The 17,507-nt window shown below is 39.0% G+C and overlaps 1 protein-coding gene across 7 annotated transcripts in view; it reads right to left on the reverse strand.

Moving 5' to 3' along the window:
* Positions 1-1,579: 1,579 nt before the first annotated feature.
* The window catches only part of LOC121167271 (zinc finger protein 148), a 166,455-nt gene continuing 150,527 nt past the window's right edge, over positions 1,580-17,507 (reverse strand). For 4 of the 7 annotated variants that reach the window (XM_040996700.1, XM_040996698.1, XM_040996697.1 and 1 more), the window contains 2 exons: positions 8,438-8,556; positions 1,580-8,169 (listed from right to left, as the gene is read on the reverse strand). In XM_040996700.1, the coding sequence (XP_040852634.1) occupies positions 6,571-8,169; positions 8,438-8,556 (1,718 nt within the window). In that variant the 3' untranslated portion in view covers positions 1,580-6,570. The remainder of the gene's footprint in view (positions 8,170-8,437; positions 8,557-17,507) is intronic. The other 3 variants (XM_040996701.1, XM_040996702.1, XM_040996705.1) reach the window with 3 other exon arrangements.

A 17,507-nucleotide genomic window follows, 5' to 3' on the forward strand; every position in this document is an offset into this window, starting at 1 on the left:
CAAGCGCCAGTGAGTTGAGATCTGTTCCGTGGACCCGCATGCTTTCTGACAATGCGTCCAGCACACTGGCAAAGTGACAGATGGGTGAAAACAAAGCTATCTCTACTAATCAAGAGAGAGAGAGAGAAAAAAAGTCCAAAGGAGACTGACTACTAACAGTGGGTCAGTAAAATCTTATCTGTAAAGAAAAAGCTGTATATACTCTTAGCCCTATGTTAAACATATTTCAGGTATAAAATATCCAATGACAGTAACATTTACCTTTCGCATTTTAGAATAAATAACATTCCACACAAAACTATAGTAAAGGCCCTGATGACTGTTACCCAGTTTGTGTAACTGTTAATTCCGCACAAGCATTCCTTGCTCTGCAACTATTCATGTACCATAATTTTTGCATATTTACCATGAACTATTTGGTTCAGAATACTGTGAAAAACTCAGCTAGAAAATTATTCATTAAACTCTATTCTGCATTTTTAAAAAATTTTCCCAACAACCAGGGTCCACATTTAAAATGCAGAATTTGCAAATATAAGTTAGTCTAATAATTCAATTAAAAATAAAGCAAAACAGCTTCCTTTAGTATCACAATACACAAAATGGTATTATAAATTCCAGATGTCAAGGTTACTTATATGACAATACTGCCAAAAGCTGTGAAAGTCATTGAATCTCTGAATGAGCAGGTTAGTTGGAAGAACATTTCCATGTTCCATGACTACACATGAAACAAGCTTTCATTGCATTATAAAGGCTCAGCAAATCCATTCATGGCATACTCTGGGGTCAAGCAAGACTTTATTTTTACGACAATGAAAATGTATTTAAGCAAACAGAAAATCTTCTCAATTGTTGAAAAACAATTGCTTGTGGAGGACAAAATCTATTTTAAAATATACTGACTTACCAAATCTCAATTTGTCAGGCTGCTGACTACTGATGTAAAAGACTGTATTTAAAAATATCACAAATATCTATTTTATTTAACAGTGAAAATTTCCATGTGGTTTCATTGCAAAGCAATTTTCACCTGAGTAGATTTTGAAATTGAGTGCTCATTTTGGGGGGTAGGGATGGGGCGAGGAAGGCTGAGGAGGAGAGGGAAGCCCCACTCTTGTATCTGACAGAGCTCCTGGTTGCTCCTTTCACACTGTTTCCTGGACCAGCGCTGCCATCATCCTCCCCAAATGCTGCCCCTCTCTCCCGCATAAATTGGCTCTGGCGTTCTATCAATCCTCAGTAGCCATCACATATTTCCAAGTAGCTACCCATTCAAGCACAATAAAATCCAATTCATTCAGTTCTATACAACAGCATCTCTATTATGCACAGGTTTAATTATCAATAGAAAATAAAAATTTACAGTGATTGAGAAAGGACCCAAAGAGGGATAGGAAAGTAATACTGTATCATCAGAACAGCCTATTCTCCTATCAGTTTTAATGACAGGGTGCTCCTTTTATTAGCTGAAATACAAAGAAGGCATAGGGAGTCTCAGGAAAATAACACTATATATGTGTGTGTGTGGGTACATATATATATATATATATTTCAGAAAATTCAACGTGCTCCATCATCAGGATGTCCATCACACATTTAATTTCTTCGGTACAACTTTTTATAAACTTGTTTTTCCTTTTTCAAAATCATTGGATTTCCAGATTAAATTCAGCACTACACAGTATGCCCTTGAAGTAAAATGAGGTTACCTGCTTTATTTGGATACCAAGTTCCCTTCCAGACAGCATTAAAATAAAGACAAGACTACACAGATAAAATCCAGTATAATTCAAATCCAACAATGAAAAATTTCCCCCATATTGTTGCAAAAGTCTTCCTACTGAAATGCTTTGCTACAATAATAAAAAGCATACATTACATATAAAAGATACCAGTGTACTAAAAAGTGACAGAAGTGGACTAGCAAACCCTTCAAAGCACATTATATAAATGACTAGCATTTAAAAACATTTCTCCTATAAAATGTAGGTCATTTACACTTATAAATTGGCGGTTTTCTTTCTAAAGCGGTGATGGGTGTTCAAAGAGTTAGCTGTTCTGTACAGTATATTATCTACCCAAACTACAATAGGTTTGTCTTTCTTTGTATTGAAGTTGAATATATTCATCTGATCAGCTGAGAAATCAAGTTTGAAAAATAAGTTTCTTGAAAAAAAAAAAAAGAACCAAAGTAGAAACTTTAGTTATTGAAATGTGGCTATGAAATACGAAGAGAACTATTTCACAAAGGAACGGAGGTCACCTCACAACTTACAGGCTTGAATCTAAAACAGAAACGTGTGAAAATCCAAAGCAAACCACAAGGCCAGGTAGCAAGTACAGAAGCAAGAAGAAGAAGGAAAGAAACAAACCCCCACGCCCCTTCCTTTAGTGTGATGGGCACTGTCAGTGTTCCGGTCCTCCCCCTCTCACAGCAGGGCACTCAGGCCAGTCAATGCCTAGTGGAGGTGAGTACAGATGCTGTCAGATTGAGCCTGTTTCCCCTGCAACTTCGATTATGCTGTGTAAACAGTGTTACGTTCCAACAGAAGGAACAATGGAATTTGCTTTTATAAAAACGGATTAAAGATCATCATTATGAAATCAAAGGAGAATTAGTAACTCTGAAATGTTTTTAGAACTTTCCTGATGCTACTTGTAAAGTTAGCACTGCTATGTATTATTGCTTACATACAGTACATCATCATATGCCTTCTAACATAAAGCAGTACTGTGATTTGTTTGTACATATTTACAGATTCTTAAAAACAAGCTGTAAAAACATTACATACTTTCAGACAATACAAATTAGCACATTGGTACTCACTTCAAAACAAATGGAATGCATAACATTAATAAACATCATAAAGGAAGACTCACATAAAAGTCCTTGATTGTCAAGACACGTTTATATATAAACTCTAACTGTGCAGAATTACAGGTTCAATCACAGGTCCATCCTCAGTCGATGAACCATATTTACAGCATGGTATTGCATAAAAAAATAAAATAATGTTTACAGGGTTTTACTTTTTTATCCATTGGATTAAAGAAAGCAACAAACATAACTAGTAATGTTTGTCTGCTTTAGTTTGTTTCCTACTAAAGTTTTTAAGTCAAAAAAAAAGGAAACGTACGGTTTTTATTTGCAGAATACAGCAAAAACAATTGGAAAATTATTTCCCTGAAATAAAGCAATTTGAAACGGAAAAGGTTTAAATTAAATTGCAGACTCAAAAGATGTCTCACTGATTATAATAGTGCTTCTTCAAGTAAATACACCATGAAAAAATGAGTTCTCGTTTAAAATGTCCTTAGAAACGTAGTACTACAGTAAATGCCTACTTTCAAAGTTTCCCGGCTTTTTATTTATTTATTAGTTTTTTTTTTTTTACAGCCCTTTAGAAACTCAAATTAATAAAACGAGAGAAGTGGCAAGAGATCTCACCTGGCTGGCACTTGGCGAGTGTTTCCCGTCTTAGAATCAAAAGCCTGTGCTAATAAGGAGCACATGGCCTGCTCTACCTCAGCAGGGACACGATGACCCATCCGCGGGCACCCTCAGCCAAAGCTGAGAAGAGATAGACTTCTACCTTAGCAAGTAGCATATCTGCATGTAGATCCAGAAAACTTTTAAGAGCCACTCAAATATTCCAAACCAAATTAAACATATATGCAATAAAAAAAATTAAGCTGAAAAATAAAGAGTAAACCCCAAAACACCTTTAGAGGATGTGTAGGAGATATTACCTCATCTACCATGATGCTTCCAATCTTCAAATAGGTGAGTAGACCCTAAGTGAAAAAGCGCACCTCGCTTACTTACATCGATCCAAAGTTTTAAGAGTGTGTGAGAGCATGCTTTCACAGGACAATCTGCTCAGTGCGAGAAATGGGAAGCCTGAGTTACACGAGGAGACCTCCCATCCTCTGTGTTTCTATCTAGAGCAGCAGCCCAGGCTGCTTGTCTTCTCTAGTAATGCCCGGATGGAATTCAAATCACTTTCTGAGCCAAACTGGGAAACCCAAAGTGTTGAGATGTTTATCATATGATGATAATACAAGGTGAGTCTGGTAGGCATTCAGCTTTTCACAGTAAGAGAGTGATGACTATACTTAAACAGCTAGTCAGTAAGTTATGCTGGCTAAGTATCATGTTATCTTAAGAATGCTTATAACCTGGTAGAAAAGTCTGCCATTAAGTAGATTGAAAGAAATGTGTTGACAGGAGTGCAACCCCTGAAATTTTGTTCACATGACTACCATTTGTCCAAGGCCTTCCTTCCCAAGCCTACCCTCCCCTAACTCAGCAAGAATCAAATTCTTAAAACTGTGCTGGTGATGTTCAACAAAAAAATCTACACTGTACCAAAAACGATGGCAAGTTCTCAAACACCCTTTTTTTTTTTTTTCCATCAGGCTCACAAGAGATCAAACTCAGGAGCTCAGTGCCTCCTCTGGGAGAGACACCACGGCTTCCCACTCCAGGGTGGGGCTCTGTGCTCACAGCTCACCTGGATGAAGTCTCCCGTGCACAACACACATCAATCTACAGAGTCAATAATGGCAGGACTTAAACATATTTACTTCAAAGAAGTCTCAAATACTTGTAAAATTTGGCAGCAAAGAAAGCTGTCAAATGGGAAAACTACTATTTCAAGCAAAGCTTCATAACCAAAGTGTAGAGGAAACCACATTAAACATAATTTATATTCCTTATAATAAAAAAACCACACCAATATATTCAAAATAAATGAATATTAAATGAAGGGTATTAAGGGTGGGTATTTCTTTGTTCCCTTTCTTTATGAGAACAGTCTTGGGAGAACAATTAAATAAAAGAAAATAATTTAAGTGGATAACATATTCTACACTGAAACCAAGAATGCACTTCCACAGGGCCAATGATAAAAGTGAAAATGGAGCTCAACAGTCTAAAGTTTCACCTTCCAAGAGTATTGATTTTAGATGATCACTGGTGCTGTATCCACATGTGCATCGTCACAAAGGCAGATTTAAAACACAAAAACCAAAAAGCTGGAACAAATCAAAAAAGGTAACAGAATATAACTAATGGTAGTCTCCAAAAATTAAAACTGGCCCGTGTGTAACTCCAACCATCATTCTTCAGAAAAGTATATATATACTTATATATATAAAAGCGCTATTTATTGTACCATGCTGTATTATTTTAAGACAAAGTATTAAAAAAAACATTCATGGTATAAGGTAAAGTCTGTAGTTTATTTAGGTTTGAAATTCAACAAAAAAAAATTCCCATCACTCATCTAGCTGAAAAAGAAATATTAGTTACTGGAATTAGTAAACACTTTTGGTTTGTAAAATTGTAATGAGCAGTGTTCATTAAAAAGTAACTTAAGATAAAATAAGCAATAAAAATGCCCATTTCTTTAGTTTCTCTGGATACTGTTTAATTATCCAATCTATTAAGATTCTAGAAAGAGGAGGATTAAACCAGGTTTTACAGTTCCAAAGATATTCCAATTTCTTTTTATTGCCAAAAAGTAAAATTGTCAATTATGAGATGATTATGACACAATCATATCAAACCTAAAATCTAATTTTTTTTTAGTCTGAGAAATCAAAAATACCAAATAGATTCTAAGTGCTCTATGTTAAATGAAGTGTATATGTAAAGTAAAATACAATTAAGCTTTAAAACGTGGAATATACATTTTATGTAAGCATTATGTTCTTGGGAATGTAATCTACAGAGTATTCTTTGCTAAAACTTCAAAACCTTGATACCTGCACATGAAAAATCATAGAAAATATCTAGGTACAACTGTACAAAGAAACTGACACCAATATGCACACTTCCATAGAGAAGTGAACGCTTCAACAGTTGTGTATTTTGGTAAAAGTTTTGAAAGTATGCATATTTTAAGAGTAATTAGGCTTTTAAATAGTAGAGTCTTAGACTATCAGATTTTTATTACTTTTTTTTTTCTTCAAAAAAACCCCACACAGGTCAATATAATGCAAAACGAAAACCAAGGGTCTGTGGCATATCATTCTTTTTAAAAGGTGGTTTCTTGGTTTTATTTTTCTTCTCCCATAGGACACACTAATTTATTTAAGCCATAATCTCTTGACATTTAAACTTTGAAGTTCACTCTGTCTATAAAGTATACTTAGATTCCCTGCTGAAGTGCAATGACTAGGCTGAAAAACTTAGAAACAGTATGAGTAAATTTCACACAATTACTAATCTCCTAAGAAGGTACAATGTTATCAGTTAGGAAACAATTGTGCGAGTCTTTTTTTTTTTTTCCTTTTTAACTTGGTGTAGATGGAATAGCAAGTTTCTGATCTAAAACAAGTAATGCATTGCTTCTATAAAGGTGACAACATGTAAGGCAGTTCAAAGAATGCTGACTAACCAAACAAAATGCAGTAACTGGATTATCTTGCTATTCATATCAGCTTAACTTGTTATAACGCATTGCTCTTAAATCTGTACAGCACTCCATTTTACACAGAGTAACCCCACTCTTGATTAATCTGTTCTAAAGTGCCAGTATTATTTACACTTTTTTTTTTTTTTTAGCCAAAAGTCTGGCCAGTTGTGGCATCGGGCGAAGATGTCATCCCAGCTCTGTTATCATTTACATTCACCAAGGGAAATTCTGAAAATTCAGCACTTGTCCCTGGTCCCCGCAGGTTCACCTGTCCGTTGGCAGTGCTAAACTGAGTAGCTATTCCAGCTCTTGATCCATGATATGGAGCACGGAAGGGCTGTTCAAAGGAGCTCATTTGGTAAGCTTGGTGGACAGGCTGAGCCTCAGCTTTCTTCTGAGAAGTCACTTGATCCAGAAAGTCCTGTGTTGACGTGGCAGAGGCATGGTTTGTCTCATCACCTGAAAAGGGAAATGAGTGTTGTGAATCACTAACTATTAGTCCAAAGTGGGACTTATCTGGAGTTGTTCTTAGTGGAGAATTCATTCCTGATCGAAAGCTGTTGATGGGCATGGCTGCATAGACTTGCTTGTCTATGGAAGAGAATGCTGGCTGATTGGGAAGGGTCTGGTTATCAGTCACAAAGTTAAGGCTCGGGCTATTCAAATAGGCATCATTTTGGCTAGTTCTGTCCAAAGCCTGCTGCAGAAACTTGGAGTACTCCTGCAACATGTTGGCTTTATCTGATGAGGATGCTTGGGAGCTGGATCCCACGCTCTCGGACGGGGTGACCTCAGGGACTTCTGAAGAATTTATGGATATGCTAGAAGTCACTTCAGTGTCCGCAACACTAAATGATATCTCGTGCTGTCCGTTAGCTTTATGGGAATAATGATCCAACAGAGTCTGTAGTACCTCATCTGGAATAACATTTTTGTCATGATTACTCTTAATCTCCACATTCAGGGCCTGTGAATCCAATATGGACGCTGTGGCACTTTCATCAATGACACTTGCCACAGCTGCTTGTGTTACGGAAGGCTGGGAAGCAATAGTACCCACATTCAGCGCATACTCCCTGCTGTTGTTGCTTGCTGCTTGAAGATACCGCTTCTTCTTCAGAAACTGCATAGCGTCGTCATAGTTAGTGCTGCTATGCACAGGCTTGCTGGGGCCCTCTTGCAAATTATCAACCTGATCTATGTCGGCATTGCCTTCTGAGTCCAGTAAAGTTTGCTTATCCACAAGTTCAAAAGCGTACTTTGAAACTTTGCTCTCCTCATATGTGGATAAAGGGGAAATGGTCTGATTTTGCTCCAGTGGCTGTTTCAGAGTTCTCTTGCTGTTAATCTTTTTGAGAACCAACTTTGGTGGGTGTATTTCTCCTGACGCGTCTTCCAAATGAGATCCCCCAACTGAAGAATGTGGCATCTCAACAGCATATTCTGCTACCATGTACTCATCTTTCACCTTAGTACTTGAAGAGTAGAGAGGCAAATAGTCATTTTTGTCTTTCTTCAGGTCCGATTTGTCCAAAGCACTCTCCTTGTCCATTCCGGATGATTTCTTCTCGGTTTTCTGCCTTTTCTTCTTCGGCAGTGAGTTGTCTTTTGGTGATGTAGAGAAGCCTGAATCCTCCTCGGATGTCAGAAGGCCACCTTTGATGGCACATCTGTTTAGTTTTTTGTCATGATTTTCATGGCACATACGTTTATGTTTCAAAACACGATCTGTTCTGGAAAAATACTGCCGAGTTCAGAGGTTGCAAGTAGTTTTTGTTTGTTTGTTTATATTTTTTAGTAAACCAGGAAAAAAGAAAAAGAAAGGAAGAAGAGCATTAATATAAAGCTATATAAGTATAATAAATCACCCCAAGTAAAATCACTGAGCCAATTTTCTGTTAAGTCTTATCAGTGACTGATATAAAGGTCCTAGCATCACACTTTCTAATTAAATCACTAGACTTCTTCTATAATTTGATTAGGACAGGAAGCTATTCAGGCCATTCTCTTACCTGTAAACAGTATTCACATTGGTAAGGCTTCTCTCCACTGTGAGTTCTCTTATGCCTTTCCATATGATATTTTTGTATGAATCTCATACCACACTCATCACAGCGAAATGGTTTTTCACCTAGTACATGATACACAAAATTTGAAATAAGTAGTGTAAATTAAGGAACTGATTTACCGCAGGAATTATTAAAATAAGTGGTTTTTGAAAGCTAATGATAGTTGGTTCTTATTAAATGACACAAAATCTCTAATACTTTAAGAGCATCTTGTGAGCCCAATGTGGTTGCAAAGTGGTTAAAGTCTTTGCTTTCCACATGCCAGGATTCCATATGAGCGCCAGTGTGTAACCTGGCAGTGATGCTTCCCATCCAGCTCCCTGCTTGTGGCCTGGGAAAGCAGTCGAGGACGGCCCAAAGTCTCGGGACCTGCACTCGTGTAGGAGACCCAGAAGAAGCTCCTGGCTTCAGATTGGCTCAGCTTTGGCCATTGTGGCCACCTTGGGAATGAATCAGCAGACAGAAGATCTTCCTCTCTATCTCTCCTCTTCTCTGTATATCTGACTTTCAAATAACAATAAGAAAGTCTTACAAATTTTTTTTTTTACTTCATAGAAATGAAAAGGATTAAGGGCTGGCACAATGGGTTCAATTAGCTAATCTTCCACTTGCGAGCACTGGCATCTCATATGGGGGTCCTGGCTGCTCTACTTTCCATCCAGTACCCTGCTTGTGCCCTGGGAAAGCAGCAGAGAATGGCACAAGGCTTTGGGACACTGCCCCCACATTTGAGAACCAGAAAATGGTCCTGGCTCTTAGCTTCAGATTAGCTCAGCTCTGGCCATTGTGGCCATCTGGGGAGTGAGTCAGCAAATGGAATATTTTTCCTTCTCTTAATCTCTCTGTAAATCTGCCTTTCCAATAAAAATAAATAATGTTTTTCTTTTAGAATGAAAAGGACTAGAATAATATTAGAAAGAAATGAAGGGCAGTGACTGAAACTCCAGTGGCATTCAGCAAATGGCGATCTGAACTCTACCAGCAACGAGGTGGGAAGGGACTTTCATGGGGAGTTTGGGAGGAGAATCCAGACAAAGAACTGCCCATCCTGTTGATCCATTTGATTTGACCAGGAGCAGAGACAGAGCAGCAGATCTCAGACGGGCAGTGTAAGAACAGGGTGAATTTCACAGCCCAGTCAGCCCCCTAAAGCTGAATTGAGCGCTATTTCATGTAAGGAGGCAAAGGCAAGGGAAAGGACTGAGCATGAATTCATTTCTGACTCAGTGAACTGCAGCAACATGGCATTCTACAGGTTCCACCCAAGACAGGTCTGGGTAGCCCTCAGAAGTGACGGCCAGCAGATCAAGAACTGTAGTAGTGGTACGTCAGGCACCATTTTGTACACTGTAGCAATAGCTTTAGAACTGCAGGGACAACAGTGAATAGTGAGTGCATCTGCTGAACTCACAAGAATTTACTGAGTTCAATGAACTGCATGGGTCCCACAGGAAATAATACCAACTGTGGCATCGTACGAGTCAAAATAGGTCCGTGTGGCACCCAGACCTAATGTCCAACAGGTTCTGACAAGATCAGCGCCACCAACAACCTAATTATATAGGACACCTGGTGTCTCTCTAATCCTGGGACCTGCTCCAACCAGAAGTGGGAGAAAGGTTGTACAGACAACGGTGCAACCTCAGCACAGTGTCACAGGAGGGGAGAGAGGTGAGTCAGGATCTAGGGCTGTGGAGACCAAGGTGGAAATCTAACATAAAAACCCAGACCTGGAACTCGCTGGAGGTTGTGGCACAAGTGGCTGCAAACAAAGAGCCATGTAACAACTGCAGTAAGTAAAATTGCATTGTAGACCTGTGGCTGACACAGCTTAGAAACCTGCCCAAAGGAGAAGACTCTGCTAACCAGAAATACAATGACCAAGAGCAAAACAGGAGACAAAGGTACAATGACTATTACTGAAAACTCCCCCTGCAAAGGAGCAAAACCTTATACCAACCTCAGAGTTAACTGAGGAATACATCAAGAATATGGAGGACACAGAATTCAGAAAACTCATTTTAAAGCTTCTGATCAAAAATTAGAAGTTGATGCAAGAGTTCAAAGAATTTAAGGAAGCAATGTATCAAATCAAGAGAGAAGCAAACAAAAAGCTGGAAGCAGAGCTGGATCAGGCCAAAAAAAAAGTATTCAAGAATTGAAAGACACTATTAAGAGGCCTAATATAAGAGTTATGGGAGTCCCAGAAGGTGCAGAAAGAGAAACTGGTTTTACAAATATATTTAATGAAATAATAAAGGAAAATTTCCCTAATCTAGAGAAAGAACTGGGAAACAAGACGCAGGAGGGACAGAGAACTCCCAACAGGCTTGATCAAAAGTGATCTTCACCAAGACACATCGTCATCAAGCTCTCTTCAATTGAACATAAGGAAAAGATCCTTAAACATGCACGTGAAAAAAATCAATTGACATATAAAGGAATGCCAATTAAACTCACAGGAGACCTCTCACAGGAAACTCTACAGACAAGAAGAGAAGAGTGACATATTCCAGATTCTAAAAGAAAAAAATTGTCAGCCTAGGATAACATATCCAGCAAAGCTTTCTTTTGTCTTTGAAAATGAAATAAAATTCTTCCACAGTAAAGAAAAGTTAAAAGAATTTGCCTCTTTCAAACCTGCCCTACAAATGATACTTCAAGATATTCTCTTGACAGAGAAGAGGAATAGCACCTACCAAAACCAAAGGCAAATGGGAAGAACATCCCAGTAAAATGACAACAGAAGCCTAAACCAATGAATAGCCCATTCCTATAATGACAAGACCAAAGTATTCAACTCTGAATGTAAATGGCTTGAGCTCAATTAAAGGTCATAGATTAGTAGACTGGATTAAAAAACAAAACCCATCTGTTTGTTATCTGTAGCAGACACACTTCAACAAAGATCAGCGGAAACTACATCGCATGGGTTTTGTTGTTTTCTGTTGGTTTTATCTCTTCAAAACACCTTCTTCTGATTAAATCATTCAATGACTCGTAGATCATGCAGTGGCATCATTTTCTTCAAGAAGGTTCTTGATTTTCATTTCTTTAGCTACATGTTAATCATTTAATAGCATGTTATTTAACTTCATGGTGTTGTTAATTTCTTTTTTCTCCCTGATGTTGATTTTGTTTTGTGGCTCTTCATTTAAGGGGATGTATAGTAGCTGTGTAATGGAGACTGTCATATCTAATAACATGTCAGTTAACTTCATGGCATTGTAAATTTCTATTTTTCTTTCTATTGTTGATTTTGTATTACGACATTTCATTTGAGGGGATATACAGTAGCTGTGAAATGGAGACTAACATCCATATGTGAGGATGCAGTGTAGTACGCATTTCTGCTTCCAGGCAAAGATGGACTTACAATGAAACTGTTTACTATATCTTGACAACAGTTTTCTGGACTCTCTGCCATTATCCCGTGCCCGCAATGATGGACATATGACTAAGTATGAAGAACTATATGCTAGTAATGATATAGAGGAACTGGGGGGGGGTGGAGGGAACTGGGGAGGGGATAAGGGAATATGGAATTGTATCATAAAATGATAATAATAATAAAATGTAAAAAAAAACAAAGGGGGGAGCTGGCAAGAAGGATGAAGTTGTGGTGGTCTGCTTGGAATTGTACCTATAAAACCTATTCTCTTTACAGTAATTAAAAACAAAAGAAAAAATTAAAAAAAAATTAAACTAAAGATAAATTAACTGAAGAAAACTCTGGCTTTTTCAGAAATAACAAGCACTTGAAACACCCATGACTTAAGAGCACTTTTCACAATCATTCATTTGTTGCTTAAAAACAAGCTTTCAACAGCCTATCCGTAATTACACACAGCCAGAGCATTCCTCATCTACGCATTCGAAACGCTCCAAAGTTCAGAAGTCCGTGAGGACTCACTTGACAGGTGGAAATTCCCGCAACTATGCTGACAAAATTTTGCACAAAATTATTTTAATACAGTACAAAATAATCTCAGGCTAAAAGGGTATATCTGAAACACAAATGAATTTTATGTTCAAATTGGGATCACATTTCCAATCTCACTTCATCTTACTGTATAAACCCAGATACTCCAAAATCTGAGAAATCTGGTATCAAAAGCAGGTCTGGTCCCAAGCATTTCAAGGAAGGGCCCTCTACTTCACAGAAGAGCTGTGGTGACTGAGTCAGCCAAAGAGGAACACTGATGGAAGCTACCCTCCTGGGTACCTATTCGTCTGATTAGCCAACTGCTGTAATCTTCATTGCTTTCTGTTCATTTGGATTTTTTGCTTTATTCTAGGATGTACTTTCTTTCTTCCTCTGCTTTCTTTTACATCTTTTAAACTTTATTTTTTTTTTTTAGCTTTTGATTCTTTGTCTTTATACCAGTCAATCTAGAAATGTTTAAGATGTCAGTTTTGCTGTTTAGAAATCTTTATAGGTAATGAAGTTACTTAGATACTTTCAAAGTATAGACAACAATAAAAACAAGTGTTCTAGGACAGTGGCCTCCTTCCTGGCTTTGTTCCCCCACAGGTATTTGTTTCCAGAACTTCTTAAAACAAGTATAAGTAAAATACAAATACTATCTTTTCTGTTTTCTCTTACAAAGAGAACATTTTATTCACTGTTCTCACCTACTTTTATCTTTCAGATAAGGAATCCTTTCTTCACTGTATCTTAGAAATCTAATTAGTAGAAAGAGGACTAATTCATTCTTTCTGATAGCTAGCATTTGCTTTTTACTGACAGGAGATAAGCTACTACATCCTATTTTTAATTAAAACTCTATTATTTCCAAACAGTTGCTATTACAAATCAAATAAAAAGCCTTGTAAATACTTGAGGTATACTCATAGAATGCACTCCCAAAATGTACTTAGGATTTTGAACTAAACTGATCTCCACAGCAGACCCAATCCACTGTACCTGCTACTGTAAGCCACGGCTGAGTGGCTATTCCTCAATTCAAGTCTCTGATGAGTGAGGAAGCCAACAGGCGGGAAGGCATCTGGAGGGGGAACAGCTTTGCATTTCATCTTCTGTGAACTATCTGCTCACTCCCCTCACCCTCCACGCTCTAAGTCTGGCCTTCTTCTTGATGAACTTCAAAGAACTTTATTAAAGAGGCTGCTCTTTGGTCTCTTTCCAAGACTTTTTCCTGGCCTTCTTCCCTGTATCAAACGGTGGGCAAGGTCAGGGTGGAGTAGTTTGGTACAGAGGATTTCATGTGTATGTAGTTGAATTTACCAGTCTTCTTTTTGTGGTATTTTATTCTGAACATTATTTAGATCCTCCTGTTCCAGCATATTCAGATTTTTACACTTTTATAGTTGTTTTTTAAAATTAGATTTTTGATAAATATAGAGTTCATCTGAGGCAGAATACGGGGTCTAAGTGGGCACGAACCTCTTTCTTGATAACTATTTGGTTTTCCTAGCACCATTCACTGAAAAACCTGACTTTTCCTGACCACATTTCTACATCATGATCACATACCAGGAAGTCCCTGGCAGGGCTTTCCTTCACATTGCTCTTTCCTGGGGTGTGGTCTGTCTTGTTCCCTCATAAACTTCAAAATTAGGTTATCTAGTATTTGAGGAGGGGAGGAAGTAGAACTGTCTGAAATGTTTATGGAAAACTGAAATCCTTTGTAATGTTGACTTGCTAAAACAAAAGGTTATGTGTTTCCATTTCACAAAGTCTTGCATCCTCAACAGTGCCTTTATTGATTTTCCTCATAGAGGACTCCCATATCTCATCACATTTACTACTACCTATTTTGTGCTTTTGTTGAGGTTATTGTAAAAAAAAATGCTTTCTCCTATTCAGCTTCTTCATAAAAAAGATTTATATATATATATTTTATTGGAAAGGCAGATACACAGAGAGAAGGAAACACCAAGAGAAAGATCTTTTGTTCACTGATTTATTCCCCAAGCGGTCGCAACAGACAGACCTGAACTGATTTGAAGCCAGGAACCAGGAGCCCCCTCTGAGTCTCCCATGCAAGTGCAGGGTACCAAGGCCTTGGGCCGCCCTCAACTGCTTTCCCAGGCAACAGGTAGGGAGCCAGATGGAAAGCGGAGCAGCTGGGATACTAACTGATGCCCATATGTGATCCTGGCACATGCAAGGTGAGGCCTCCAGGTCCCCTATGTAACTTCTACTGTTTGTGTAACAAAGAGAATGAGTTTCTGCTATTTTAATAAATTTTATTGTGCACAGGTTTTTTTTTTTTTTAATTGCTCAGGCTTTTGTTAAACTTGTACTTTTTTTGGCTAGTATTCTTTTTTTTTTTTTTAATTGCAAAGTCAGACATACAGAGAGGATGAGAGGCAGAGAAGATCTTCTGTCCAATGATTCACTCCCCAAGTGAGCGCCACGGCCGGTACTGCGCCGACCCGAAGCCAGGAGCCAGGAAGTTCTTCCAGGTCTCCCACGCAGGTGCAGGGTCCCAAGGCTCTGGGCCGTCCTTGACTGCTTTCCCAGGCCACAGGCAGGGAGCTGGATGGGAAGTAGAGCTGCCCCGGGATTGGAACTAGCACCCATATAGGATCCCAGCACATTCAAGGCGAGGACTTTAGCTGCTAGGCCAACGTGCCGGGCCCTCTGGCTACTATTTTTGAGCAGCATATTATATTAAAAACTAGTACTGATAATAAACTTTCTATCTTGTTCCTGATTTTGTTACTTTGGTATGCTTCCTACTCGAATAGAAATGAAAATGAAATGTCTGGCACCTATTTTCCATAAGGAAAATGTGAACATTTGAATGAAAATTTCCCTTGAAGAAATCCCTTCATTAGTCCTCTTTTTTTTTAAATGATTTATTTTATTTTTTTATTAGAAAGGCGGATATACAGAGAGGAGAGACAGAAAGGAAGATCTTCCGTCTGATGATTCACTCCCCGAGTGAGCGCAAAGGCCATCCTATGCCGATCTGAAGCCAGGAGCCTCTTCCGGTCTCCCACGCGGGTGCAAGGTCCCAAGGCTTTGGGCTGTCCTTGTCTGCTTTCCCAGGCCACAAGCAGGGAGCTGGAAGGGAAGCGGGGCTGCCGGGATTAGAACCACATGGGATCCCGGGCGTGCAAGGCGAGGACCTTAACCACTGCGCCATCACGCCGGGCCCTCATTTGTCATCTTTAAAACTTGTACCCCTGAACTGGAAAACAGATCTGTCTAGTATTTGCGTCAATTTGAGACTGCCTGGGAAAGCATTCTTTAAAAGTTTGTACGTATGTCTTATATTCAGGACACAGTAATATGGTGAGGGAACAACAATCCCAAGACAGCCCACAGTTATTTTCCAATCATCATGGGCTCTGGAGTTTGTCTTCACAGTGATGTTTTCCCCCGACAACTTCCAACAGTGCACACACCCAGCAGCTTATGGGTAAGAATGCTTACTTAATGCAGGCTGTTTTTAGGGTACACTGTGTGTAAGAGAATTTATAAGGCTCAACTGCAGTTCACAATGGCTTCACATTTTAAACTGATTTGGGGCAGTTTCAACAAGCTCCTCTTGCTGCTATTCCAACCAGGCTTCCAGAGGGTGAGGTGGTGCTAACAACAGGTTACTTCAAAGCCCTCAGTGGTGCCCAGCACAAGGGGTCCTTTCCTCGTCCTGAACTCCACTTTCCCTTGGCTTTGGAGACATCCAGACGCCTTTAGGCTCTGCTCTTTCTCAGCCTTCCTTCCAGTTCACCTTCCAGCCACCAAATGAGAAACATTTTAGCTCTTCAAGACTTCTTCAGTTTTCTATTGTTTTCATCTTAACATCTGGCGAGAAAGGAAGCTCATCTACTTCCAACCACATCACTTTTCTAACACAGGCACTGCATGCCTCCTAAGCACCTCAAGCACACTTCACTCACCATGCTAATGCATGATGTCCAACTCACAGCACGGGCAGTGAAGGTATTGTGCCTGCCAGAGGTCTCTCTCCATTTTCACCCATTAACAGGTCCTACTGATTGTTTGCTAAATGCTTGTGACTACTCATTTTTCTCCAATTCAAGTCACTAACAGCCCCTGGCTTAGACTACTGAATGAATTCCTCTGACATCTGCTCTTCTTTCGATATTCCCACAACAACCAGGTTCTGATAACATAAGCACATCTGATCATGTTCAAAGCTTACTGATGGCTTTCTACTGCTCTCAGGCTGAAATTGAAACTGGGTCCTCCATTATCCAATCGCTACAATTTTTTGTGTTCAATTTTTCTTCACACTAATCCCTTTGTTTTCTAGGCTACATGCACAGTAACTTTCTTTCAGTTTCTTTTTTTTTTAAAGATTTATTTTTTATTTTTTATTGGAAAGGAGGATATACAGAGAGGAGAGACAGAGAGGAAGATCTTCCGTCCGATGATTCACTCCCCAAGTGAGCGCAACGGCCGATGCTATGCCGATCCGAAGCCAGGAGCCTCTTCCGGGTCTCCCACGCAGGTGCAGGGTTCCAAAGCCTTGGGCCATCCTCGACTGCCTTCCTGGGCCACAGGCAGGGAACTGGAAGGGAAGCGGGGCTGCTGGGATAGAACCGGCACCCATATGGGATCCCAGCATGCAAGGCGAGGACCTTAACCACTGCACCACCGCGCCGGTCCATGTGTTTTCTCACCTCTAGATCTTCTTCCCCGCAAAATTCCCTCAGTGCTTTTCCTAAATCAATTCTTCATTACAATGCTAAATGTGAAATATTCAATACTTGAGGAATGGTATCTACTATTGTTAAACTGGAATATAAGTGGAAATTATTTTAATGATATTTATACAAATCTAGGTCAAAGTTATGCAACTTAGGGTAAAGTTCATAAGGTGTAGTACTGCCATACTTAACAAGAAAAGTATACCATCTATTTAGTCAGTCAGAAAAAACCCTAGTGTATAATAAATAATACACTAACCAAAGAAGATCATGCACTAATATGAAAAAGAATATAAAACAGCAGTGAAGGGTGCAAGTTCTCAGATTTTAATGCTGGTCTCAGCATTTCTTAACTGTGAGAAAC

The sequence above is a fragment of the Ochotona curzoniae genome, unplaced genomic scaffold (genome assembly GCF_017591425.1).
Source record: "Ochotona curzoniae isolate NIBS_2020 unplaced genomic scaffold, NIBS_Ocur_1.0 patch356, whole genome shotgun sequence".
Classification (NCBI taxonomy): Eukaryota; Metazoa; Chordata; class Mammalia; order Lagomorpha; family Ochotonidae; genus Ochotona; species Ochotona curzoniae.